This window comes from Elephas maximus, chromosome 9, assembly GCF_024166365.1.
Source record: "Elephas maximus indicus isolate mEleMax1 chromosome 9, mEleMax1 primary haplotype, whole genome shotgun sequence".
NCBI classification, from domain to species: Eukaryota; Metazoa; Chordata; class Mammalia; order Proboscidea; family Elephantidae; genus Elephas; species Elephas maximus.
The window spans coordinates 29,397,874-29,424,701 of NC_064827.1; the positions used below are offsets into that span (position 1 = coordinate 29,397,874).

The 26,828-nt window shown below is 41.8% G+C and overlaps 1 protein-coding gene across 3 annotated transcripts in view; it reads right to left on the reverse strand.

Moving 5' to 3' along the window:
- Positions 1–26,828, reverse strand: part of SLC24A2 (solute carrier family 24 member 2) — a 279,329-nt gene that overhangs the window by 60,394 nt on the left and 192,107 nt on the right. For 2 of the 3 annotated variants that reach the window (XM_049896187.1, XM_049896186.1), the window contains one exon: positions 7,898–7,948. The exons of the other annotated variant lie outside the window; for it this stretch is intronic. In XM_049896187.1, coding sequence (XP_049752144.1) covers positions 7,898–7,948 — 51 coding nt within the window. The remainder of the gene's footprint in view (positions 1–7,897; positions 7,949–26,828) is intronic. 3 annotated transcript variants of the gene reach the window in all.

The following is a 26,828-nucleotide window of genomic DNA, read 5'->3' on the forward strand; positions in this document are numbered from 1 at the left end:
ACTAAAATTTTCCAGAGAGAATGGTATGGCATTTGGATATCTGCAGGTGAGAATAAAACTGTTCTTGTTGTTATTGTTAGGTGCTGTTGAGTTAGTTCTGACTAACAGTGACCCTATGAACAGCAGAACAAAACACTGCCTGGTTCTGCACCATTCATTCTCACAGTTGTTGCTATGCTTGAGCCCATTGTTGCAGCCACTGTGTCAATCCGTCTCATTGAGGGTATTCCTCTTTTTTGCTGACCCTCTACCAAGCATGATGTCCTTCTCCAGGGACTGGTCCCTCCTGATGACATGTCCAAAGTATGTGAGATGAAGTCTCGCCTTCCTTCCTTCTAAAGAGCATTCTGGCTGTAGTCCTAAGGCAGATGTGTTTGTTCTTCTGGCAGCCCATGATATATTCAGTATTCTTTGCCAACACCATAATTCAAATACATCAATTCTTTGGTCTTCCTTATTCATTGTCCAGCTTTTGCATGCATATGAGGTGATTGAAAATACCATGGCTTGGTCAGGCACACAACTTAGTCCTCAAAGTGACATCTTTGCTTTTTAACACTTTAAAGAGGTCTTTTGTAGCAGATTTGCCCAATGCAATCTGTCTTTTTACTTCGTGACTGCGACTTTCATGGGCATTGACTGTGGATCAAAGCAAAATGAAATCTTTGACAACTTCAATATTTTCACCATTTGTCATGATGTTTCTTGTGGGACCAGCTGTGAGGATTTTAATTTTCTTTATGTTGAGGCATAATCCATATCAACTGATCTTCATCAATAAGTGCTTCAAGTCCTCTTCACTTTCAGTAAGCAAAGTTGTGTCATCTGCATATTGCAGGCTGTTAATGAATCTACCTCCAATCCTGATGGCAGGCTCTTCTTTATATAGTTCAACTTCTTGGATTATTTAATCAGCATACAGGTTGAATAAGCATGGTGAAAGGATACAACCCTGACACACACTTTTCCTGATTTTAAACCACGCAGTATCCCCTCGTTCTGTTCAAACCACTGCCTCTTGGTCTATGTACAGGTTCCGCATGAGCACAATGAAGTGTTCTGGAATTCTCATTCTTTGCAATGTTATCCATAATTTGTTATGATTCACATAGTTGAGTATCTTTGCATACTCAATAAAACACAGGTAAAAATCTTTCTGGTATTCTCTGCTTTCAGTCAAGATCCATCTGACATCAGCAGTGATATCCTTTGTTCCACGTCTCTTCTGAATCCGACTTGATTCTCTGGCAGTTCCCTGTCAAGGTACTCCTGTGACCACTTTTTAATTAATGTTTTTTAAAAATTATCTTCAGTGTAATTTTACTTGCATATGGTATTAATGATATTGTTTGATAATTTCCACAGTTTGCTGGATCACATTTCTTTGGAATGGGGATGAATATGAATCTCTTCTTGTCAGTTGGCCAGGTAGCTGTCTTCTAAATTTCTTGGCATAGACAAGTGCGCACCTCCCACACTGCATCTGTTTGTTGAAACATCTCAATTGGTATTCTGTCAATTCTTGGAGCCTTGTTTTTTTGCCATTGTCTTCAGTGCAGACTTCTTCCTTCAGTACTGTCAGTTCTTGATCATATGCTACCTCTTGAAGAGGATGAATGTTGACCAATTCTTTTTGGTATAGTGACTCAGTATATTCCTTCTATCTTCTTTTGATGCTTCCTGCATTATTTAATATTTTCCCCATAGAATCCTTCAAAAAATTCAACTCGAGGCTTGAATTTTTTCTTCAGTTCTTTCAGCTCGAGAAATGCCGAGTGTTCTTCCCTTTTAATTTTCTAACTCCAGGTGTTTTCACATGTCATTACAATACTTTACTGTGTCTTCTCGCGCCCCTCTTTGAAGTCTTCTGTTCACCTCTTTTACTTCATGATCTCTTCCATTTGCTTTAGCTACACTATGTTCAAAGGCAAGTTTCAGAGCCTCTTCTGACATTGGTTTTAGTCTTTTCTCTCTTTCCTGTCTTTTTAATGACCATTTGCTTTCTTCATGTAGGATGTCCTTGATGTCATACCACTACTCATCTGGTCTTTTGTAATTAGTGTTTGATATGTCAAATCTATTCTTGAGATGGTCTCTAAATTTAGGTGAGATATACTCATGGTATATACTTTGGTTCTCTTGGACTTGCTCTAATTTTCTTCAGCTCCAGCTTGAACTTGCATACAAGCAGTTGATGGTCTGTTCTGCTGTTGGCCCTGGCCTTGTTCTGACTGATGATATTGAGCTTCTCCATCATCTCTTTCCACAGATATAGTTGATTTGATTCCTGTGTATTCCACCCAGCAAGGTCAATGTGTATAGTCACTGTTTAGGTTGTTGAAAAAGGTATTTGCAATGAATAAGTAGTTAGTCTTACAAAATTCTATCATAAGATCTCTGGTGTCATTTCTAACACCAAGGCCATATCTTCCAACTACCTATCCTTGTTGTTTCTAACTTTCACATTGCAATCACCAGCAATTATCAATGCATCTTGTTTGCATGTTTGATCAATTTCAGACTGCAGGAGTTGGTAAAAATCTTCAATTTCTTCATCTCTGGCATCAGTGGTTGGCAAGTAACTTTGAATAATAGTCATACTAACTGGTCTTCCTTATAGGCGTACGGATGTTATCTTATCACTGACAGTGTAGTACTTCAGGATAGATCTTGAAATAAAACCATGGGTTATTAAATTTAAGTAAAAATTAAAGATCACTTTTCCAAGTATACGCAGAATCACTCTATGAGGAGATAAGGGGGTAGTTGCCCATACTGGGTATTTGATGTCACCAAAAGCTCCCAATCCCTAGAGTACTTGTTTATATTCCCAGGAAGGTCTCGTTACAAAAGGAAATATAGTCCCCAGGGAGAAGTGATGCTCTCTCTGATCTTCCCAGTCTAGCAAATGTCTTATACAGATCAGGTGCTCAATTTTTATTAAGTGAACACATTAGCATCAGGTGGCTGGTAAGATAGGTTGCCATCTTGGGAAGGAGGAATGAACAGTGGAGACACTGCCTCTTCTGAGAAGCCTACCCTCATTTCCCGAGGCTGCGTGAGATGCCTTTCACTCACCACTGTGCCTCTGTGGACCACTAGATGGTAAGCTCTTCAGGAGAAAGACTGTCTTTAGCCACCATATGCCTTGCAGCTAGTCTAGTGCCCAGTACATATCAGATGTTAACAGATGAATGTGTGAGCAGATGAATGCATAAATGGATGAGATTCTAGTTGGCTTGGCTTGGGGGAAGGGTTGGGTCTGACCAATTTGCTGCTCCATTTTAGGTTCTGGGACACTTGAGTGACAGGGGAGGGGATAAATTTCGAGGGCAAGGACAATTTGCAAATGTCATAGTTTTGTCGTGTGAGAGTATGTGTATTGTTTCACTAAAATAAATGTTTTATGGTAAAGTGTTCAAGTGGGAGACATGTTCTACTCACAAGCTCACCAGTGCCCACTCTCTTTCTTCACTCTATAGTTCAAACTTTGCCATGGTCTGGGCTCCATGAAGCCTTCCATCTTCCACTTCTAAACTGGAGCCAATTTGAATCACCTGGTTCCTCATACTCTCATACCTCGTGCAGCAAGCTGCAGTAGAGCCAAAAGGGCAGGGGCTTTGGAGTTACAGAGTCCCCAGTTCAAGGCCTACTCCACACTATCTAACTGAGTCCCACAGTAAGTTACTCTGCCTCGCTGAGCCTTAGTTTCCTCATCCAGTAAAATGCTTCTTTAAAGCCCAGTTTTCTCATCTTCAATAAAATCTACTGTGCTGATCATTACGAGGATGAAATGGTACGGAATATATAAAGCCCCCAGCGCTGTACCCAGCAGGTGGGAGGCACCTATTCAGTTCTAGTGTGCCCCCACACTTTCTGTGCCTTCTGTTCTCTCTGCCTGGCAGGTCCTTGCCACCCCTGCTCCCAAATGACCCCATATCTGTAATGTACCAACTAGTTAGGGCCCAGTTCAAAGACTCCTTTCTTCACAAAAATCTTCCATGAGCCATCTTTCCTCCCTCTGCATCCTGTTATCCTTTTCTGAACACTGATAGTACTTACCACTTTCTTTTTGGTGGCTCAGTGATTGCTGTGTTTTATTTCTCCCCCTGGTCTGTAAGATCCCTGAGGGGAAAACTGCCCACCTTCTTTATCTTGTGTTTCCCCAAAGTACCTAGCAGAATAATTTGCACAGAGTAGGTGCTTAAGAGCAGTCAACTGAATATGTGTGGGACAATTCTCTGTATCTAGAAAATCATCACTCGATTCCTCTTTATATCAGGGGTGGCACATATAACCCATCTTTCCATTTGATCCACTTTGGGGATGGGGGATGGGGCTCACTGCAAGTAGCAAACCTCGCACACCACCCAGAGAATTCCCTGGAAAGAGTTATATGACTAGTCATATGGGCAATCATATAAAGCCCTGCCCAAGGGCTGGTAACATTCTAAAATGGTGGAAAAAATGCTTAAGTAGACAGGGCATTTCTCAAAAGTTAGCTGGTATACAGTTATTGCCCAAAACTTCTTTGCCTTTATTACCTATTGCAGTTGAGTCGATTCTGACTCATAGAGACCCTACAGGACAGAGTAGAACTGCCCCATAGAGCTTCCAAAGAGCGCCTGGTGGATTCGAATTGCTGACCTTTGGGTTAGCAGCGGTAGCTCTTAACCACTATACCACCAGAGTTTCCTTGTCTTTATTACACTTCCTTAAATTGTACAGCGTGGAAGTGACATAAATCATAGTTATTATTATTTTTTAATGGGAGGGGAAGGCCCTTGACAATTGTAGGAAGTTGCACATGGTGGATGCCACGTCTAAGGCTACCAAGTTGGCTCTGAGTCTTTCAGCCTGGATCCCAGAATTAGGCTTGAGTCAGGTCTGGCTGGGTTTGGCTTGGAGGCAACTGTCAAAAGGTATGATGTGAGGTGGCTAGCTGGAGACACTTGCCCCAAAGTATCCTTTCTATGAGTACTGAGAGGAATTGCTATGTGTTCAGAAGGATTTTAAATCATTCAGAGGTTCCTATACTAGGTGAAGGATAACATCTTAACTAGCATTTCCGAAGTGGTCCATGTAAGAAAGGGTATTCTGATCAAAGAAGTCTAGGAAATATTGCAAGCCCTATCCCTCATTACCATTCCCTGTATGCTACAGTGCCCAGTAGCAAATTGAAGGCTCTGAGAAGTCATGTGTAAAGACACCTATTTAACTTAGCTCAGAAGTTCCCCCCACTTACTTAACTATGAAATTAATCTTGTCTTCTTCTTTTTTTTCCCCCCTCCCCAGGCTGTTTTAAAATTACTACTGATATCATATGAAACTAGGATTTCCCAGAACACACTTTCAAAATGCTGCCTTAGCTACTATTAGCTATCATTGTAATGGGGATGAGTTTTGAGCTAAGAATGGGACATATGGGATTTGCATGAAGGGAAGGGAGAGTCAAGAGAAGGTTAAGGAATATAAAAGGTGACCCGTGAGGGCCCCAAGACATGATTTCACAATCTTGCTAAGGGCCAGCCATGGTTCTCGTTGCAGATATCATTTTGACTTTGTTTCCTGCCTAGGAAGCCCAGTGGTTACCAAATGATATCATCAGATTGGAGGTAGCGTGCGCCATCTTCCTGTGATGTTGAATTGTCTGGTGTGGGGAGGAAAGAGAAAGGACGCTCTTGGATGGCAACATTTGCTCAAATGGATGTGGAAAGAGGAAGGAAAGGAACACAGTAAGGGAGAAATGGGACAACTGAGGGGACAGAGAAGCAGAAGCTGCACTAACAACAGGAAGTTACGGGTGGAAGGCAGAGGACTGGATGGAACAAAGAAAGTGAAAGGTCATGACAGGTCAGATTGTGGCCATGAACACAAGCCTGAGAGTTAGGGAGACACCCGGGAGCTATCAAATCACAGTGTCAGTGAGTCCCGAGTCCTTGGCTTCTCATGTCAATCATCAACAAAAATAGAAATAGTCCAAAGGTTTGGGATAAAAATAACACCTGGGACCAGAGCCTTCTTTTAAGGAATAGGTAGCCCTTTCTTCCTCCTTGGTGGTAGGATGCTTTCCTGCAGGTGGCATTCTGCTCTTGGGCCTCTGGATGCCCAAGGACCTGCAGTTCACCAAGTGGCTGGAAGGTCCTGGGCTCCCACAGGGCTAAGTCTGAGATCCTAACAGTGACCTGCTGCTTTAGCAAACATCACAGTGGTTAATTTGAAGCACAGGGACAGCAGCAGACAAGGGCTCAGTGATGCACAGAAGCCAAAATAGGGAAGGGCTGAGAAGGGGCTTCTTCTTACCCAGGGCTGTGAGATGTTCTGCTCTCGCATGCAAAGCAACTGGGAGGTCTCTAGCAAGCTAAGGCAACTTAGAAATACTGGAAACTGAGAGCAAGTTATGCAACACATTTGGGAGTTTCTCTCATGGAGAAGGATAAAATTAGCCGATTCTTCTAGGAGGGTACTTTGGTTTCTTGTCAGTACCAATGTAGAAATCTGATAAAAACCCCAAATGCTTTCATAAGTTACACATATTTTCTATCATTCAAAAAGTGGAGGTATGTGTGTGGTGGCATGGGGTATGGGGCCACAGGGCATCTCCCTTTACAAGAATTCAACATTTTCAAGGTGCTGTTCCATGATGAACTTGACTCAGAATCCTGACTGGTGCAAGGCTGTGCTCTGGAATGGGGTCGGGAATTCATTAGCAAATCCAGTTGATCCTCGTTATTTGTGGATTCCGCATCTGGGAAATCACATACTTGCTAAAATTTATTTGTGACTATAAAATTCAATGCTGGTGGTGCCTTCATGATCATTCACGGACATCGCATGAACGGAATATTGCGTATAGCCACAGCTGAGGTCAAAAGAGGCCGATGCGGTATTCGCGAACTCAGTGTTCTTAGGGAGTTTATAAAACATTTACTGGGTGCCGTGGAGTCAACTGTGACTCACGGCAACCCCATGTGTATCAGAGTAGAAATGTGATCCACAGGGCTTTCAATGGCTGATTTTTTGGAAGTAGTTGGCTAGGCCTTTCTTCTAAGTTGCCTCTAGTTGGACTCAAACCTTCTGGTTAGCAGCTGAGCATGTTAGCCATTTGTACCATCCAGGGACTCCTTATAGAACATAGCTACTACGAATGAGGAGAATAGAATATGTTTAAAAATAAATCTCTGCCATGCTTTATTTCCTTAAGGAAAATGGTTAAAATGATATTCCTAACCTCACAGAATGGGAACCTCAAAATTTAAGAGAAAAAGAGATTGATGTCCTCTCTCACTGGGTGGATTTGTGGCTCTAGCCTCTCAAAGTAATGTTCTTTCTTGTCTCAGTCAACAGGAGCTGCGGGGGTCTAGCCGTGAACCCTTAGCTGTCTGCTCCAGAACCAGGTCTCTGATTTGGGGTCTTCAGTCTATGGGTTACTTTAGAGTGACTCCTTCTTCTGCAGATATCAGAAAATCACCAGAATATACATCCTCCCCTGCCCTGAACTTGCAGGCATATTACAAGAACAGTGTTGGATGCATGTGTTTCTATATGCTGTTGTGGGTAAATGGGGAAGCAATGCTGACACAGTGGGCTTGTGCTTGCTTGTGTTTATGCTGCTGACACCATTTCTCTGAGTGTTACACAGTCAAGATGGTTTGGATCCTTTGAATGGAATAACATGATTACCCATGGTATTGCATGTCTCCAAATTCCAAATAAACACAATGGCAAAAACTAGACGAAAATGCAGAAAGAATAATAAATTATACAATGTCACTGAAGTCATGCAAAAAGGAAAAAAAAAAGATTAAAAAAAAAAAAAGAATGGGCAAGCAACAGACACCGTAAACGAAAAAAAAAAAAAAAAAGCCAATGCATACAATTCTAAAATCATGCTTACCTTCTTCAGTCATTGTGTCATAATATTTTAGTTTTCCATATGATCCAAGTTCTACAACATCACAGTAAAAGACACAAAGATAAGGAACGAGCTGTAATGCAAGAACTTTGTTTTTACACATTCTTAATTAATCAGATTCAGAGTTATACTGTCAAATTCTGCAACCATAACTATATAGAGATGTGCAAACATGGGCCATGTGGCAGACGGCTTTCACGGCCCATTTTCAGAAATCACTTAAAATATATTATTCTTCTGGGGGTAGGATGTGCCCTGCATTACAGAAGAGGACACAGTTATTTTAACATCTGATGAGAAAGGATACTTGGCAAAGATAGCTTCACAGCAGGTCTAGCCCAGCTCTATCATGTTTATAGAGGTGACGCTTCAAGAGAAAGGGGCTGGACAAGAACAATGTCCAGGCCTATTGAGACTTACAGACACAGGGCTCCCTTACCAGGAACAGTCCTGGAAATTCATTTCACAGCTCTTCTCCAATAGAACTACTTTCTAGAGTTTAAGAAAGACCACATGGGAAGCCCTGAAATGAAAAACCAGGCTCTAACCTTCCCTTTCACGTCTTGTCTTGTTAAAAAAAAAATTTTTTTTTTCTTTTTTTTAATTTACACTGAATAATACCATGTGTGCAGATGCCAGGTCTGGGAGAAAGAGGGAGGAACAAACCCAGGGAAGAGCACCTGTCTCAGACAGGTGAAGAGTAGCTGCAACTCCCAGATCAAGGTATCGCCTGCTGCTGCATGTGGGGGGCAGGCGGAGGGCAGCAGCCCTTTCTCTGTATGAAAATGACCAAAAGACTCAGGCTGCAAAGCAAACCACTGGCAGAAAGCGGGCTGCACTGAGTCAGTTGGTGGCAAAGGCAGCTGGGGTTGGGGGAGAGGGAGAAGGTGGGGATGCATTATTTCAGTTTTCTTACTTCAGTTCTGAAATAGAAACTTATATTCTTGTTCATCTGAAAATTTCAGATTGTTTTAAGCTACACTGAACAGGTTAAAAATATCCTTCCTGGTCATAATAACTCTGCCAATAAACATCAAGAAATTAATTAGATTCAAGAGATATTCCTGTGACTCTGCAGAATGTTTCCACAGCCCATTAACTTGGATGGCTGCCAGAGATCCACATAGGAACCAGCTAGTAATTGATGGGCTTCGTGTGCAAGATGAAAGATCGAGCTTAAAACACAATAATAAGTATTCTATTTTATATTTATATTATACATTCACTCTCTCTGTCCATATATACTTTTTCCACATGCCTAACCTAAAGTTACTTTAGCACACTTGTACAAATGATGCTTTGGGGAGAAAAATCACTTCAGCTTTATGTTTGTGCAAAAACCAGCCTATTCTGGATTTTGTTTGATATAGTACAAAGGATGCAGGTGCTTCAATATGAAATTGGATTTTGTATTAATAACAAGAATTTTTTTTTTAACTGACTTCTGGGGATTTTCTTCAGTGAAATATTTTTTTTCTGGTATTTTTAGAACAGTAGTCTATTTATGACATTATGGCATTGCACAAGTTTGGAATTTTTAAATGATCGAAATACCTTCCTAGATATTAGACACATGTTCACAGTGGTATGCTTAGATCTTCACATATAATATGTGTGTGTAATCTTGCAGTAAATTGATGAATTACAGAAGCCACTTAACTTTTTTGTAACCTCTCTTCCTCCTCTGAGGTAAAGCAATAGCACAGCAGCTAGCATTTCCTATTATTTGCTCAGGAAATGGAACGTGGGTGGCTCTGTGTTTGCAAAGTAACAATAGTCTACACAGTGAAGATACATTATTGCATGTTAATGGCTCTGTCTTTTTAGCTGAAAACCTCCTCTGCACACACCTGTTTTCATGTATCATTTCGGAACTGTCAAACATCTGCGTGTGGCAGATACTATTCTTTACCTGATCTCTTGAGGAATGTGGTACAAATAAATACAATCGTGTCCTTTAACAATCACTTTATTTGTACATAGCTGGAATTGGAACTATTCATGTCCGACAAAGCTCATATTTTTTTGCCACTGTGGCGATGTCTAGAGTGGTACTTGGCTGCTTCCTTGGATGATGAATGGGACAAGGGACAAGACCTGGACAGAACACACCGAAAACGTGGATAAAGATGGTGGAAGAGCAGGAATAAGAATAGTGAAAAGCAGAATCACACCTGGTGACTTGGCGACTCAAAGTAGAGTGAGGAAAGGGTGGGGTGGGGGTAAGGAATGATACCTGCCCAAGAGAAGGGAGCCCGGCTTGCCATTTAGTTAAAGGCAGAAAAAGACAGAGAAGGAAACCAGGCTGTTAGAATACCATTTTAAATACTGATAGCACCTGGGTGATGAGATGGTGACTGCAGTGCTCCATACTGTCCAGGTGCTCAGCAGTGGCATCCCGAGGTAAGCGGGGCACATCTCCAAGAGCCAGACCCCAGTCTCTCCTGGGCCAGGCCTCAGGAGATGCAGGAAGAGGGCTGTGACAGGCAACTAGGACAGACACAATATCCATACACAAGCCAGACCACATCACACACCTGGCTGGTGTCCCACAGCCCATGGACACCTCCTGGGAAGTGGCCTCAGCCACCGCCTGCTGACAGCTTGTAGCCAGGGCTGCTTGGCTAACAGGGCCTGAGGGGCGGGTCTCTGGATTGAAAACTCACCTGCCCAGGAACACGGCCTCCAATCAGCACATGCCCCACAAAGAACAACCAAGACCCCTTGTAGCATCATCAGATCAGGATTCAAACCAGGCCAAATCCAAACTGAGTTTCTTTGGGAGAAGAGGGAGGAAGCGAGGGAGTTGAAGAGAAAGCTGTTCAGCCCCACTCCGGTAGTGTCCATTGCATCAACGGAGCAAGAAGAGCCAGGACGGGAGGAGCTAGGCCTCACCAGTGAGTGCTTCAACCTGGGTAACACCTGGTGTCTCTTTTCTACATTCTCTAGCAAGGCCACACAGCCTAAAAAAAAATTCCAGCACCCAGCAGTTGGTGTCTGGGATGGGCCTGTAAGTCAATCATGAATGCTACCCATTGTGGCCACCATACTGGCTTTCATGCCATTTGGACAGCTGGGGTCACAGGTTCTAGATCTCCAGGGGGGCCGACCATTGCATCATTCATCTGTCCATTTCCTTCCAGGTTCTGCAGCCATCTCACTACTTGACTTCAAGGTACCTCTGAGTTCTTGTCCACACTTTATGACTGATAAAATCATGGCAGGGTCCTGCCTTTAATCTCAAACAATCAGTGAGTAAGAACTAGTATTTGGGGCTCCTACTTTCCTCCTTTGCTGAGAAGGGCACGGACACAGATTTCTCCTTCCAGCATTGCCTCTCTCAGCTCCACTTTCAAGGCTGCTGGCATTCTTAGTCGTTCGTCAGCAAACCTCCCAGATGGGAGCGGCACATTTCAGGCACTCAAAGTTTCGACGTTTAAAACAGAAAGTCAATGAAAACATCTATTCTGCCTTCTTTTTATTAGAACAAAACCTCGTCAGCAAACCTCCCAGATGGGAGCGGCACATTTCAGGCCCTCAAAGCTCTGACTTACAAAACAGAAAGTCAATAAAAGCATCTTTGCTGACTTCATTTTATTAGAACAAAAAATAGAGGTAAAGAAATCACTGGGAAGAAGCATCTATTATGTGTTAGCTGATGGAAAAGATAATGATTAACTTGATTATTTTTTAAATCAAAGAGCTAGGTTTATTTTTGGTATTATTTGCATGTGAAGGACTAAAAATCAAGGCTTTCTCTATACAGGCAGTACCTTCTTGGTAAAGTTGTCTAACACCTATCAAGGAAGTGTGCATGATTACTGGATCCTACCACACCCATGGAAGTAGTATTTTCAATTGCATGGGGGGTTAAGAACAGGGGCTTGGAAACCATAGGTATAGGTCTGAACCCAAGATCTGCCACTTACTAGCTGTGTGACTTGAGCAAATTGTACCTCTCTGAGTGCTGGTTCTCTTAGCTGTAAAGGGGTGCAGGACCCGTAAGTCTGCAGTTGGGAGTAAATGAGATAATGACACAGGTTAGATAATCAATAAAGGGCAGCTATTATTATCGCAAACACCGTAAGGAGGAGTGAAGGCGAATCCGTGCAACACCAAGCAGGGCATTTAGAGATCTTGGCCTTTTACACGGGCTTGTTAAAAAAAAAAAAAAAGAATCAACCCATACCTATAGAGGTTTTAAACAGATATTTGTTGCTGGACAACAAAAGATATATGCTGCTATATTGGGGCCAGTATTTAAAAGAAGTCTCTTCAACAATCTTGCTCTTCTACTATCCGATCTATGGGAATGGTGGAACGTGGACCATAACCATGTGAGCAGGAGGCGAAAAGTGGACCCTTTGTTCATCACAGCACCAGTGTTCCTGCTTGGAACCCAGGGACCCCCGGCCTAATATTTGTTTGTGAGCGAATCTCCCCCACTAGGTTTTCCATATCTTAGAGGCAGGGGTTCTGTTTTTCTTTAGATCCCTCCCAACAGAACCTAGAACAGCACTTTGCTTGTACCATGTGCTCTCCTTGCATTTTAAAAATAAAGTCGACAGATGCACGCTCCCAACTGACAGTGAGGTTCAGGGTGTTTTGGTTTGTTGATCTTCCTTGGATTTACTGAGGTCAGGAAGGCTGGCACTGATGCCTGAGGCTTCTTGGGCCATAGTGTCATTATCAAGGTTAGGAGTACTACTAAGCAAGACAGCTCTACTACTTAAGAGCTGTTTCACTAAGCAGGATACCTACACTTCTGAGCCTCAATCTCTTCTGTAAAATGGGGATAAGAGCAAGAAATACCTATTCTCAGGAGGATTTGGGGAGGATCAGATGAGAAAATGCCTATAAAGTACTTGTCACTGGGGTGGCACAGACAAACTCAGTTATTGGTATCCCTCTTCATTATCTGCCAAAGGGACACCATGAACATCTAACTCAGCCCAGAACGAGGTCGTTAAACCCTACCAGTTGCCATCAAGACAACTCGGACTCATAGTGACCCTATGTGTTTCAGGGTAGAACTGTGTTCTATAGGGTTTCCATAGCTGTGACCTTTTGGAAGCACATCACTAGGCCTTTCTTCCAAGGTGCCTTTGGGTGGGTTTGAACAACCAAACGCTAGGTTAGTGGTCAAGTGCGTAACCATTGGTGCCACCCAGGGATTCCTGGTTAAACCCTAGTCAAACTTCATCTCTGTGGGTGGGCTCCAATTTATACTTGACATGTACAAGTCAACAAAACCCTCTAGGCTTCTCCTTCCCTTAAACACAAGGAAGACTGTCAAAAGAAAAACTTTCAGTCTGGTAAAAGTCTGCCTGGCTAACTTTCAGAACCATGTTTTGCAGTATTAATGTTTTAGCCTGAAGGCCTTTTTTTTTTTTTTTTTTTAAATCTGTGAATTTCTTTTTGTTATCAGGTAAAAGTGTTTGTTTGGAAGTTTTGTAAATAGATAGTATAAGGGTCAATATTTATAATTTCCCATTCTACCCCCTGCAAACATAACATTTATATTTGTAGATTTATACTATTTTTAAGTTCCTTTCAGCGTTTCTGGGTTAAAACAGCACTCTCATCTTTTTTTCTCTCGTTCCCTTCTATGAAAATATTAATCAAAGTAAACGTGAATTCTGAGTTAAGTGATGCCTTATACTACACTCCAGTTTTAAGTTTTTTTTTTGTTAGATTTCATCTCAAAAGCGGCCGAATGGACCACCAGAATTAATGAATTTCTTTGATGATTATTCTTTTATATATCAAACGTTCATGCCAAATGAAGTAATTTTTTAAACTTAGAAAAGAAACCTTCAAGAGACTGAGGTTAAATGAGGAAACAACCATAATTCCTCATTTCTCACTCAAGTCAGAAGAAAAGGAATATTTTAACAATTAAATTCAAAATCTTGTACAAGAAAAGCTATCAAAGGACTGACTCATCGCAGAAGCTCCGCTTAACATTTGGTGGGGGATTGATGTTCGCATGTTAAGCTTACCGAAGAGGCCCTTAAATGCATACACGTTTGTCCAGGGACAGCTGTACTCAACATGTGGTACATATATATGTCATACACAAGGTATGAACGGAGATGATTTTGCCCTGTGGAGCTCTTTGCACACCAGAACCTTCCCAATCCATGCTAATGAGTATTTCTTTTTGTTCCGTGAGATTAAAACCTATTACTTAGGCTTTCGGAAACAAGGCAAGAACATTGCAAAGGAAATAAAGGGCTAGCCTCCATCAGCTGTTGAGTTTCAAGCAGGATATGTGAACACACATGTACACACGCACATGGTTACCTCTGAGAGATGTATCACCTAATTTTCATACCCTCTGAATTTTTTTTTTTCTGAATCTAGCCCTTGTCATAAAATACTCTTCTTTTTCGACCTTCTGGCACACTTACTTGATATTGTGCCATTTTTATCTCCTCACTCTCCACATACCCTTCCTTGTTTATGTCCATCTGCTGACATCATTTTGAGGCCCCAGCCTCCAGGAAATATCGATACCACATCTGTGGCCAAAGCAGGAGTCGGAACGATCCTCAGCATGTGGCCCATTACCTGGAGTATAACAGGCATGCTGACAAAGCACTGATGAACTATTTCAAATAGAGGTGTGCATGCCAAAGCCTACAGAAGCCAGGCATGTAGGTGAGTGAAGTGGGCTGGGGAAAACATTAGGGAGTGGTAGGGATTACGGAAAACTGGACAGTGCATGCCTAAAAAGGGGAAGCACCACTCAGTCCAGCTGTGGCTTGCACAGGGGAATGCAGGCTCCGTGTTGACAGGCCTTTGATTATTCAAGGGAAGCCACATACCTGTATTTTTATGTGAAATTTGGTTTTTAAATGGTGGCAACTAATTTCAAATTTTACAACACACTCTGGGCCAATTTGTAATCCTTGGTTTAAAATCAACTTGCTTAGTCAAATTTTCTTGTAAATATTAGTTGAATGAATGAATGAGACCAGCTGGGCTGCTGGAACTGGGAGGAATCCTTGCTCAGTAACCCATCTCCAGAAGGTCAAGGACTCTGGCTCGCTTCCTTGTCTCCCTTGAAACTTACATCTCTCACCTGATGTAGGTACCACAGCTCATTCACCTCTGGCTTAGAAGCAGAGTGAATCCCATCAAATCAGTCTCCTCTGGGACCACTAAGGTGGAGCCTATGTCAGGTAGACTGAGCTGTGATGACCCCATGACTAATTCTCTCCTTAACACATGTTTCTGCCCAGCCAGCTCTGCCATCACACAAGCCAAGGGGGTGATTTTTTGTTTTTAATTTTATTTTTGGGAGGAATAGAAGTTGCCCATTAGGTGTAACCGTCCCCAATTATCTTGCAGAGAAATATCTGGGCTATGGAAAAGACAACAGAAGGTTCTGAATGTGGATTAGAATCACCAAGGGAGGTGCCAATATAATTATGTGAGAATTATCATCCTTGAACAGTGAACAATAATGCGTGGTCATTACTGTGGACCATCCAGATGGCTCCTAATGAAATGACCAAGTGAGTCCCTAGACACTCTGACTTCTTATAAATTTGTCACCTAATTTGCAGCCTTGCTCCTCTGTGGTGTTGCTTAGCAATATCAGTGGTTACTGATTTCTGTCCTGTGAAGAGCTGACCCAGGCCATATTTTACATGCTCTGCATGATCAAGCAAGAAAAATTGAAGCTGGGTGTGCTGTTCTGCAGCTTTCCTTTGGAGGTGGGCTGGAGACTGGAAGGGTACAGGATAGAACAGGCAGGTTTCTAGAAAGGATTTTTAAAACAAAAACAATGAGTAATCTAGGCAAGAGAGTCAGCCCAAAACAGCATGGTTTAAAGATGTCTTGCCTTTCACACGCATTCTTTTAGTTGTGTCACTGAAAACATCAAAGACAATTTTTAGATAATTTTAAACACTGATACTTTGCCAAGATGTTTTCTTTCTTCCCCAAAAGAAGGAGAAGAGCAAGTGACAGTATAACGTGATGGCTACATGTACAGTATGGAACCTACAGACCTTGACTTGACAACTGGGTCTGCCACTTACTAGCTATGTAACCTTGGGCAAGTTACCTAACCTCTTTGAGATTCAGTTCCACATTTACGTAAAATGGGAATAATAATAGTTGTCTTGTAGGGTTGTGGTAAGGATTACAGGCACATTAATATTCATTAAATATGTGGTAGTTATTATTATGCCTTTAAAGCACCTATTGGCTTTCCTTCAAATAAATCAGGAAATTCCCACTGACAGCATTCTTCTGATCTTCACAAAATCAAACTGAACTTGGTGTCAGGAGACCTTATCGCTATGATGTGGAACACAGAGGTGTTACAGCATAGCATAAGCTTTGGAGTCAACAGACGTGGGTTCAAGTCCAGACTTTACTTCTTATTAGCTGTGTGACCTAAGTAGTAAGATACTTAGCTTTTAGTGCCTTGGTTTCCTCAGCTGTAAAATGGGGATAATACTAGCATGCCCTCACTGTGTTGCTGTAAGGGGTTTTACATGATGCCTGGAACACTGGGAGTGCTCAATATATGGGAACCATCACTTTTCTGATTGGGCCAAAATCATGTGAGTGACGAGTTAATCAGGCTAACATAGTAAGTCACGGTAAGTGACCACCCGAGATTAAAGTTTTGTTTTAACATTCTTTTCACAAGTTTATATTAGAAGAAACCAAACCAAAAAACCAAGCCCATTGCTGTTGAGTAGATTTTAACTCATAGTGACCACACTGGACAGAGTAGAACTGCCCCATACGGTTTCCAAGGAGTGGCTGATAGATTCGAACTGCTGACCTTTTGGTTAGCAGGTTAGCTCTTAACCACTGTGCCACCAGGGCACCATATTAGTAGAGGATAAACAACTAAAAAAGAAGAACGAAAAAAATAATGACAAATTACATGATGCCAAAGGAAGTCTGTAAATCTTGCATATTTTTGGTAGAATCTGCTATCAGGTTTGCTGTACTTAAAGAATGTACAACTTAGTGGTAGAATTCTGCTTTCCATGCAGGAAGCCCAGGTTCGATTCTGGGCTAAATGCATCTCAAGCACACCCATCACTCATCTGTCACTGGGGGCTTGTGTGTGGCTAGGCTGCTGAACAGGTTTCAGAGGAGCTGCCAGGCTAAGACGGACATACTAGGAAGAAACACTTGGTGACCTAATTCTGAAAATCAGCCAGTGAAAACCCTATGGATTACAATGGTCTGACCTGCAACTGGTCATGGGATGGTGCCGCGTTTCATTCTGTTGTGCATGGGGTCATCATGAGTTGGTGGCCTACTGGATGGCAGCTGACATGACTCAGGGAAAGAGACGATCCAAGGGTCTTTAAGTTTTGATTTTCGGAGGGAATGCTCAAAAGGGACTCCATGCTGTTTGGAAAAATAGTAGTGACTAGCTGCTAAGTGAGTGGACTTTGGGGTCCAGCAAGACTGGATTTTAACACGGCTCCATCAATTACTTCCCTTGTGTCCTTGAGAAAATTATTTAAGTACTCTAACCTTCCCTGTCATTTTCTGTAAAACGGTTATAATAGAAGTTCCTATCTCGTAAGATTGCTGTGAGGATTAAATGATCTAATTCATGTGAAACGCTTAGCATAGTGTCTGTTTCACAGTAAGTGTTCAATAAATATCAGTTACTCCTGCTGTCACTATCTTTGCCTTCATGTGCATAAATTCAGACCTTTTGGTTGGACATTTAGCATTCTACTTGATCTCTTCCTTTTTAGATGGAGTTTCAAGGAAGAAAATAATATTGTTAAAGGCAGTGAAAAAAATGTTTGAATAGCAAATACAGTCTGAAACCAGCCATGCAACATTTAGAATTTATTTCTCATTTCAGAACATCTGTTTGATGTATCAAATTTTGAAAAAATGTTCTCTATAAATTTTGTTTTGGGTGGGTTGGGGGGGTTAGAAGCTAACATTTTCACTAATGACATTTTTTAGCATCTTGGGTATACTTTTTTTATGTCTTCGAACTGAAAGATTATGTTTATAAAGTCAAGCAAAAGATACTTTCTGACTAAATTCTACCAAATCGAGTGTAGGGACACAAACACATTTATTACTCAATAAATGTAGCAAAACATTCCATACTCTTCCCATCTCCCTCCTCACTTTTTTAAAAGGACCTAGAGGTGGTGTGTACAGATGGGCCCACGGTTGTCTTTCACAGAAATAAGAGCTTGGTTACATTACATGTGAACATGGTGGACAAGCCCCGTGGGGCAGGGCCCAAAAGTGATGCCGATGCTTCTGTTAGCCACTCCCACAATCCAACTAGTCAGAAGCCCTGCCAAATCTACCCCCTAAATATCCTCAATTCTGTCATATTTGCTCAATTCTCACAGTCCGTCTTAGTCTGAGGCCTTGCCTAAGCTACTGTAATAGTCTTATTTGAACTTTCTTTTTCTAATCTTTATCACCTGTCTACCTCCAGCCCCTTCCATAACGTTACCAGAGTAATTCTGCAAAATGCAGAATGACAATACAATGTGCTGTTTTATACCTCTAAATCCTGTGTTTTCTTTTTTTTAATATTGGAATTTTATTACTTTTTCTATTTAATTCTTCAGAACCGAGATTTGAGGCCTTGCTCTGGTGGCGCAGTGGTTAAGAGCTTGGTTGCTAACCAAAAGGTCTGCAGTTTGAATCCAGCAGCTGCTCCTTGGAAACCCTATGAGGCAGTTCTACTCTGTCCTATGCGGTCACTATGAGTCAGAATGGCAACGGGTTTGGTTTTGGTTTTGGTTTCCAGGCAGCCTTCTTGAATGTCCCTATTCCTAGGGTAAGTCACTTCCTTCTTTGTGTCATTTATGTTCCAAGTATACGCTTCTGTTGCTGTGCTCACCATGTGTACCATCATCTATTTGCTTTCTGCCTTTAGGGCAAAGAATCATCACACTCATCTCGTTAATTCCAGCACCCAGCAGAGCTCCTGGCACTCCATAGGTGTTCAACAAATGCTGCCAAATTGAATGAAATCTCCATTTAGTAGCGCTCTATTCATCTGCCTCAGCCTAGTTGCCATTGGTGCTGATGCTCACGACTCCTTCCATTTTAGTGTTCTCACTGCAGTTTCAACTATTCTGACTTCAGTACATCTGTGGGGAAGGAGCCTGGGAATAACATACGTAGTTTCAACTCTGGGAAACCCTCTCATGCCTTTGTAAAGCGGGAGGATTTGCATCAGTGAAAAAGAGCCGTGAGGAGAGTCCTCAGCATTCAACAGACAAAATGGCAGCAATAGCTTGGGAGAGGCAATGATAATCACTGGCACACAGAATGGATGCTGCATGCTAGCTAGAGAACAACTTGGATGTCCTCCTGGATCCCATCTTGCAGCCTGGCTAGACTCAGTGGGTTCTGCTGGGTAGAGGGCATCTGTGCTGAATGATTCCAGCCACTGGGTGAGCACAGATGAGTTTCCACCCTCTGGTGTGTTCAGCACCAAATAATATCAGAAGGCACACAAGAGCAGTGTACTAGGGGGAGGAATGGAAAAACAACAAAATAAAAAAAACTAAAACCTCTGCTAGCTGATGGGGAAAAAAAGGCAAGGGATAAGAGAGGAGCATGAGAAGGCAAGAGAATTTGAGAACACAATGAAATTAAAGGTAAAAACAAAACTGAAAGACAGGAAGGAAATGAATGCCACTGAGTGAAAGTAACTCAGAGTAAAAACTATCCTCGTGATTTGCCATCAAGTCAATTCCGACTCATAGCGACTCTATAGGACAGAGTAGAACTGCCCTGTAGGTTTCCCAAGGCTGTAATCTCTAGGGAAACAGGCTGCCATGTCTTTCTCCTGTGGAGCAGCTGGTGGGTTCAAACCACTGACCTTTTGGTTAGTAGCCAAGCGCTTAACTGCTACACCACCACGGCTCCCACATTGCAGTACTGCTCAGGATTTCATTTCCCTGAACACTTGAACCCCTATCACAATGGAAACAATTATGCAAAATTATGAAGGGTTCAAGGAATCTAAATTTAAGTGGAAAGAATTTTCACACATTCTAAATTTCATATATTTTGAGTATAAATCCATTTACTATTACCAGTTGCCATTGAGTTGATTCTGACTCATGGCAACCACATGCGTGTCAGAGTAGAACTGTGCTCCATAGGGTTTTCAATGGCAGATTTTTTGGGAAGTAAATCACTGGGTCTTTCTTCCTAGGCATCTGGGTGGGCTTGAACTGCCAGTCTTTCAGTTAGCATCCAAGGAAGTTAACCTTTGCATCACCCAGGGACTTCTCATTTACCGTTGTTAGGTGCCATTGAGTTGGTTTCAACTCTTAGCAACCCCATGTGACAGAGTAGAAATGCCCCATTGGCTTTTCTTGGCTGTAATCTTTGTGGGAGCAGATCACCAGGTCTTTCTCCTGTGGAGCCAGCGGGTAGGTTCGAACCACCAACTTTTCAGTTAGTAGCCAAGTGCTTAACCATTGTGCCATCCGGGCTCCTCTATTTACCATTATTTGTATTTAAATACCATACTGAATAAAGTGGGGCAATATAAATGAGTTTAAATCCAGGATGCAAAGATATGGTAAAAAATAAAGATATATTTAAAAAACAGTCAATTATGCATCTTAGATTAAATATCATCAAATGCCTGCCGATGAACTAGCGACCTGATGATGTAGGAGGCAGGGCTTGCCATGACCTTCTAACACCTAACCATTCAAACAGTGGCCTAAGGATGTTTCAGCATAATTAAAAAATTAGTACAGTAATTGTGTTCTCAGATTTTTAGTCAATATGTTGGAAAAAAGATTTTTTTTTAGTCTGCTGAACATCTTGAAGCTACAGATCCCAGATGCAATCTGGATCTTTTGGAGAGAAATGAATTAGGTACCACACCACATGATTTCTTTCTCATCGTACAACATTTCTCATTGTTGGTTGTAAATACCCAACCCAAAATCCGTTGCTGTAGAGCCAATTCTGACTCATAGCGACCCTATAGGACAGAGTAGAAATACCCCATGGGGTTTCCAAGGAGCACCGGGTGGATTTGAACTGATGACAATACAGAAGATATAATTATACAGAAACTATAATTATAGAGCTTCAGGGTAACTTTTGCTCAGTTAAAGGCCATTGACAGGAAGATCAGGTCACATAATATCTTACAGATAGGTATGGCAGGATCTGAAAAAGTGGCATATGGTAAAGACTTCTTCTTAAGGGAAAATATAGAAAAGATAATCCTTCTGAACCACTGGAAGCTGCCTGAAAAGATGATGGGTATAAGAGAAAAACCTTATTTGGCCAATATTTACATAGAATTTATGATGTCCCGGGCACTGTTCTATGTGTTCTATGAATAGCACTCCACTGAACACATTTACCAGCCCCAAGAGATAGATACTAATATCTACTTCTGAAAAATCAGCCACCGAAAACCCCATGGAGCAGTTCTACTCTGACATACATGGGGTTGCTATGAGTCAGAACTGATTCCACTGCAACTGTTTAAAAATTTTTTTTCTTTTAATTTTACAAACAAAAAAGTTGAGTTACAATAAAGTTATGTAACTTGCCCAAGGTCACAAAGCTAGTTAGTGGCAGAGCAGGGAATCAAACCAAGGTGACTGGCTCTACGGTGTGTCTACATAGCAACTACGCTATGTGACTCCTCCCAAGAGTCTGATGGGAAGGGGCTACCATTAACACACCAAGCAGGGACAGAGAGCTGATGGAAGTGGACACATTGTGTGATGTTACGGTTAAGCTCTAAGAATCAGTTCCTCACATTCCAATCCATACTGGAATTAAGAAGATGAAGCACAGTCCTGAGGCCAAGAAAATAATCTGTAACCTTTTCCAGATCGGAAACCCTACATGACCTATTGAGTTATGAATGGAAATGTGGTATAATGAAAGAAGGGTGAACAACTGGGTAAAGTTTCTTTCAGAAATGATAAAGGAGAATTTTCATGAAAAATAGTTTTCTGAAATGGTTGATTTCTTATGGAATTTAAGTCCTGACAATAATGGTTGCTCTGGCCTAAAGGCCTTAGAGTTGAAGCAAAGCTACATTGACTACTGGTTATTTGGGTTCAAGCGCTGCCTCCCTGGGAGGTCACAGGGGAAAAACCACCGCCACAGAAGTAGCCTTAGAGGTCAGTACAACTGCATTTCTAAAGCTCAGCTTCACCAACAGCATTTAAACTAGTTTTCAGATGTTAACTAGTCTGCTGTTGGGCTTGTGCAGGAAAACGTTCCCAGTGGGATCATCACTAATGTCAGCTTGCAACAGGAATGTGTGTTATGAACTAGTGAGTGAATAGACAAACACAAAATAAACCAATCTGATGTAGATGTATAAGTTTTGTACAGACAATGCTGCTTCACTTATGTAGAAGCTTGATTCTTTACAAGTGTGTGTGACGTGTGTGTATGTGCACATGGAGGTGTGTACATATGTGGGTGTCTGAGTGTATGTATGTACGTGTATGTATTATGTGTATGTATGTGTGTGTATATGTGCATGTGTGCGTGAACGTGTGTGTGTGTGTGTGTGTGTGTGTGTGTGTAGCCTCATGTGAGCCCCAAGACAACCTGTGAAGGACAGTCTGGTGTGGGTGAGGGAATTATTTTTAATGGCTAAGGTGAAGACGTCAGGCTTGGTGGATCTGGTAACGTAAGGTCAGGAGAGAAATGGACCTTGAGAGCAACTGAGGATTTGTGATTACAATGATCAGGGTCTACAGGTGAGTGGAAAGCACAGAGCAAAGCACAGAGGGAAACGAGGAAGAGCTGTCACTTGGAGAAAATGGTCTCATCGCTGAATGCAAGTCACTCCACTTGCATTCCATTAGGTGCGGCCCAGTTACTTATTGAATGATCAAAGTTGTCTTTAGCTTAACTGTGTTTACTTTGGGAGAAAGAACCTTTGAATACTCTCATATTGCCGGTAATATTTATATGTTGATATACGTCTTGAATGGGTAGTCTTTGGGAAAATGAAAGTCCTTTTTCATCTTCAATGACTGCTCCCAATCAGCCATGTGACAACTGTCTTTTATATCCGGTAACTCTTGAGTCCTTGCTTCTGAAGCTCTAACTGCATCTTTGAGCATGTGGTAAATTCAGGAGAACAAAGATGAGTGTAACTTTAGGGATGCTTCACTGTCTTTTCCTCCCTCAAGGTCTGCTTAAAGTCAAATGCCATCAAAATCAATTTTTGGCCACATATCTTTGTGGCCTTCACTTCAAAGCAAAACTTCTTCATAGAGGAAAAAAACAAAAACCCATTGTCCATGCTCAAAAAGCATTTATTCCAGTAAGGACATTCACATGCCTCTCATGTCCCAAATGAAACTGATTTATAATGTGTACGACACAGAGAGAGATTCAATTTTCCACCGTTGTTGGCGCTCCCATCTGGGAGAAACGCTTTAGTACTTTCCAAAGAGAGGAACCAGTTAACTTGCCCTGGCTTTGCTTTATGAGAGGCATTAATAGTGTGTCCTCTTCTACCCAGGCATTTGTATTTCTGTCATCTTATTAAAAGCATGGCCCATGTATTGGACTTTATTCTCCCTTAGGAAGACTTTGTATTCATTTGTCTATTCACCCACCGGGCAGATGCTGAATGCAAGCAAGCATCTTTCTTTGCTAATATAGCTAATCTACGACTTGGGATAGAAGGAAAGGTTAATTAAAATGCTGACTTTCTGGGACACTTTCTCTACATTTTGAACCAAATAGGCATGAAAATCACTTTATTTTGGGATCAAATGACAATTTATGAAAGCTCATTTTGAAGCTTTCTTTTACAGAAGCTGCAAAATAACAAGCTCTGCTGTTATGCTGAGGAAAAAAATCGCCAGCGACCAAGCATTTATGAAAAGTTTAATCTTAGTGACAGCTTCCAATTAACATTAAGCGTACATACTAAAGAATTGGAATGGTTTTATAAAATAGAGAGATGCCTGACTAGGACAGAGGATGGAGATGTGTTGCTCTAGGGGAGCAAGTTTGGTGCCAGTGGAAAGCATCAGGCTCTGAAATCAAACTTAAGAGGCTGTGTGACTATGAGCAAGTTACATGACCTCTCTGAACCTCAGTCTCCACAGAGGTAAAATAGGGACAGTAATTCCCAGAGCCATGATGGAGAGGATTACATGAGACAGCTATCAGGGGCATGGCACAGCTGAGGCCCTCAGAGAGGTCCACTCTCGTTTTCCCTTCTCACCACCTCTGAGGCCCCTAGCTTCCTACTCTTAACCACCCATCCACAGGGTTGGTAGACACACACACCCCTCCTCACACACCTACCTCTAGGGCCCCTCGATGGAAGAGACTCTAGAATGTTAGCCCAGGCAGTAAACAGCCACACGCCTGCTTATCTTGATAAAGGAGTCTCCATTTGAGTTGGGCCAAAAATACACAGTACATTGTTTTGGAGCTCTAGAAGCAAACCAGTTCTTCTGCTTTGATCCCGACACTTTCTTCTCTGCCTGCCCATGCCCCCTCACTTCTTTCCATAATAGGTCACTTTCTCCAGCCTGCCACCTGCCCTACAGATCTTGGACTCGCCAGTCTCCTACAATCATGTGAGCTAATTTCTTAAAACAAATCCCTTTTTGTATATATCTCACTGTATATAATGTCCATCAGGAGAGGGTTCCTGGAGAAAAGAGCATTAGTCAGGGTTCTCCAGAGAAACAGAACCAATAGGATCTGTGTGTTTGTGTGTATGTGTGTGTGTATATGTATATCTATCTCTGTACACACTCTATTGGTTCTGTTTCTCTGGAGCCCCCTGACTGATACTCTTTCTCCAGGAACACTTTCATGATGGACATTCCCTAAGGGCTTACATGCTATTATGAATTTCCTCTAGATCTGGTGGAAGCAGAGGTCACCTCCGTTGAGTGCTTACTTAGTAAAGCCACCTTGCTAAGTTCTCTAAGCACAAGGAGGCATTTACAGATTTGATTTAGTAAATCAAATAATGTGATGTGAGGCTGCATTCATTAATGTGTGCTCTCACTGCTTCAGGGATGCACCTTAAAGGACAAACACTGTATGATCCCACTTATACAAAATATCTAACCAAACCAGAAAAACCAAACCCATTGCCATCAAGTCAATTCTGACTCATAGGGAACATACAGGACAGATTAGAACTGCCCCATAGGGTTTCCAAGGAGCAGCTGGTGGATTTGAACTGCTGACCTTTTGGTTAGCAGGTGAGCTCTTAACTACCAATAGTGCTCCATGAAATACCTAAAATAGCAAAATTATAGAGACCAAAGTTTATTAGTGGTCATCCACAGAAGAAAGACCTGGAAAATTGCTTCTGTAAAGACAACAGCCAAGAAAACCCTATGGAGTAGTTCTACTCTGTAATACATGAGGTCGTTATGAGCCGGAATCAACTTGATGGCAATGGGTTTGGTGTTTTGTTTTTAGCAGGGGTGACAGAGAGGAGGAAAGGAGAAGTCATTGCTTAGGTGGCACTGAACTTCTATTAAGGGAGACGGAAAAATCTGGAAATGAGTATTTGTACTGCTTGCACAACATGATGAACATAATCAAAGTCACTGAATGGTACATGTAAAAAGTTCAGCTGGCAAACGTTTTGCTACATATATTTTTACCACAATTAAACAACCACAGCAAAAATAATAATGGAGTGGCTGGGTGGCATAAATTGTTAAGTGCTTGACTGTTAGCTGAAAGGCTGGCAGCTCGAACTCACCCAGAGGCACCTGGGAAGGCAGGCCAGGCGATCTGCTTCCAAAAGGTAACAACAGCTCTGAAAATCCTATGGGAACAGTTTTACTCTGCATACATGGGGTTGTCATGAGTTGGAATTGACTCAATGGCAACCAACCACCACCACCACCACAATAATAATAAAAGAATGAATGCCTTGTTCCTTCAAATAGCTGATTCTAATGCCACAGGAAGCCACTCTCCTCTTCCTCATAATATTTTGCCCAAGAGCAGTAAGCAGGTTCTTAGAGGTGGTAGTGTTCACTCTTCCTTCCACAGAGCCTCTCAGAGGCCACATCAGTGAAGAGGCCAGTTGCCTCTGCTCTAGCTTCTTCCCCTTCCTCCCAAATCCTTCAACCAGAGCATCTAACAGTTGCTGCTTTATGAAATATGATATATCTAGCTCTCCAGTGGCAAAAGTCTTCCTTCTTTGCTCTTTGTCAAAAGTGTCTTTGCTCTCGTTGACTACTTCATATGAATTTACAAATCAAGTTATGAGATTCTATGAAATATCTTTTTGAGATTTCAGTTAGGATTGAGTTGCCTTTAGACCTTAATTTGGGGGAGAACTGACATCTTTATAATACATCAACATTTATCTCAGTCTTTTATGTTCTTCAGGAAATATTTCCCCCATAAAGTTTGTAAACATTTCTTTCAGGTTAATCTTTGGTACTTTATGGTCTTGTTGCTATTGTGAACAGAGGTCTTTATTTCTCTGATGTTTGTTATGTATGTTATGTTTGTTCTACAGGGAGGAAGGCTATTGAATTGAGCATATTGAGAAAGGATTTGACATTAATAAACTCTTACTAGTTCCAACAGTTTTTAAAAGAACTTACTTACTCTTTCCTGTGGGAATTCCTTTGAACAAAGGGTTATGCTGTTAAAAAAAACAAGCTTGAAAATTCATGATCTAGGGGAACAGAAAGATGGTGAGAAGATAGATACTTGCGACTCATTTGTGAGGCTTTTACAATAAGATGCTCTGGAATTCAGGTCACAGAAGCCCCTGTTCGCCTCCATTGCCCAAGCCCAACTGACAAAGCAATGGAAGAGATGGCAACAGGATGTCACAACAGCTACTGAAGAGGGAATCAACGAGACAAAACTGCCCAGCAGAAAGGCAGGAGAAATACTCCCAGGATACAAC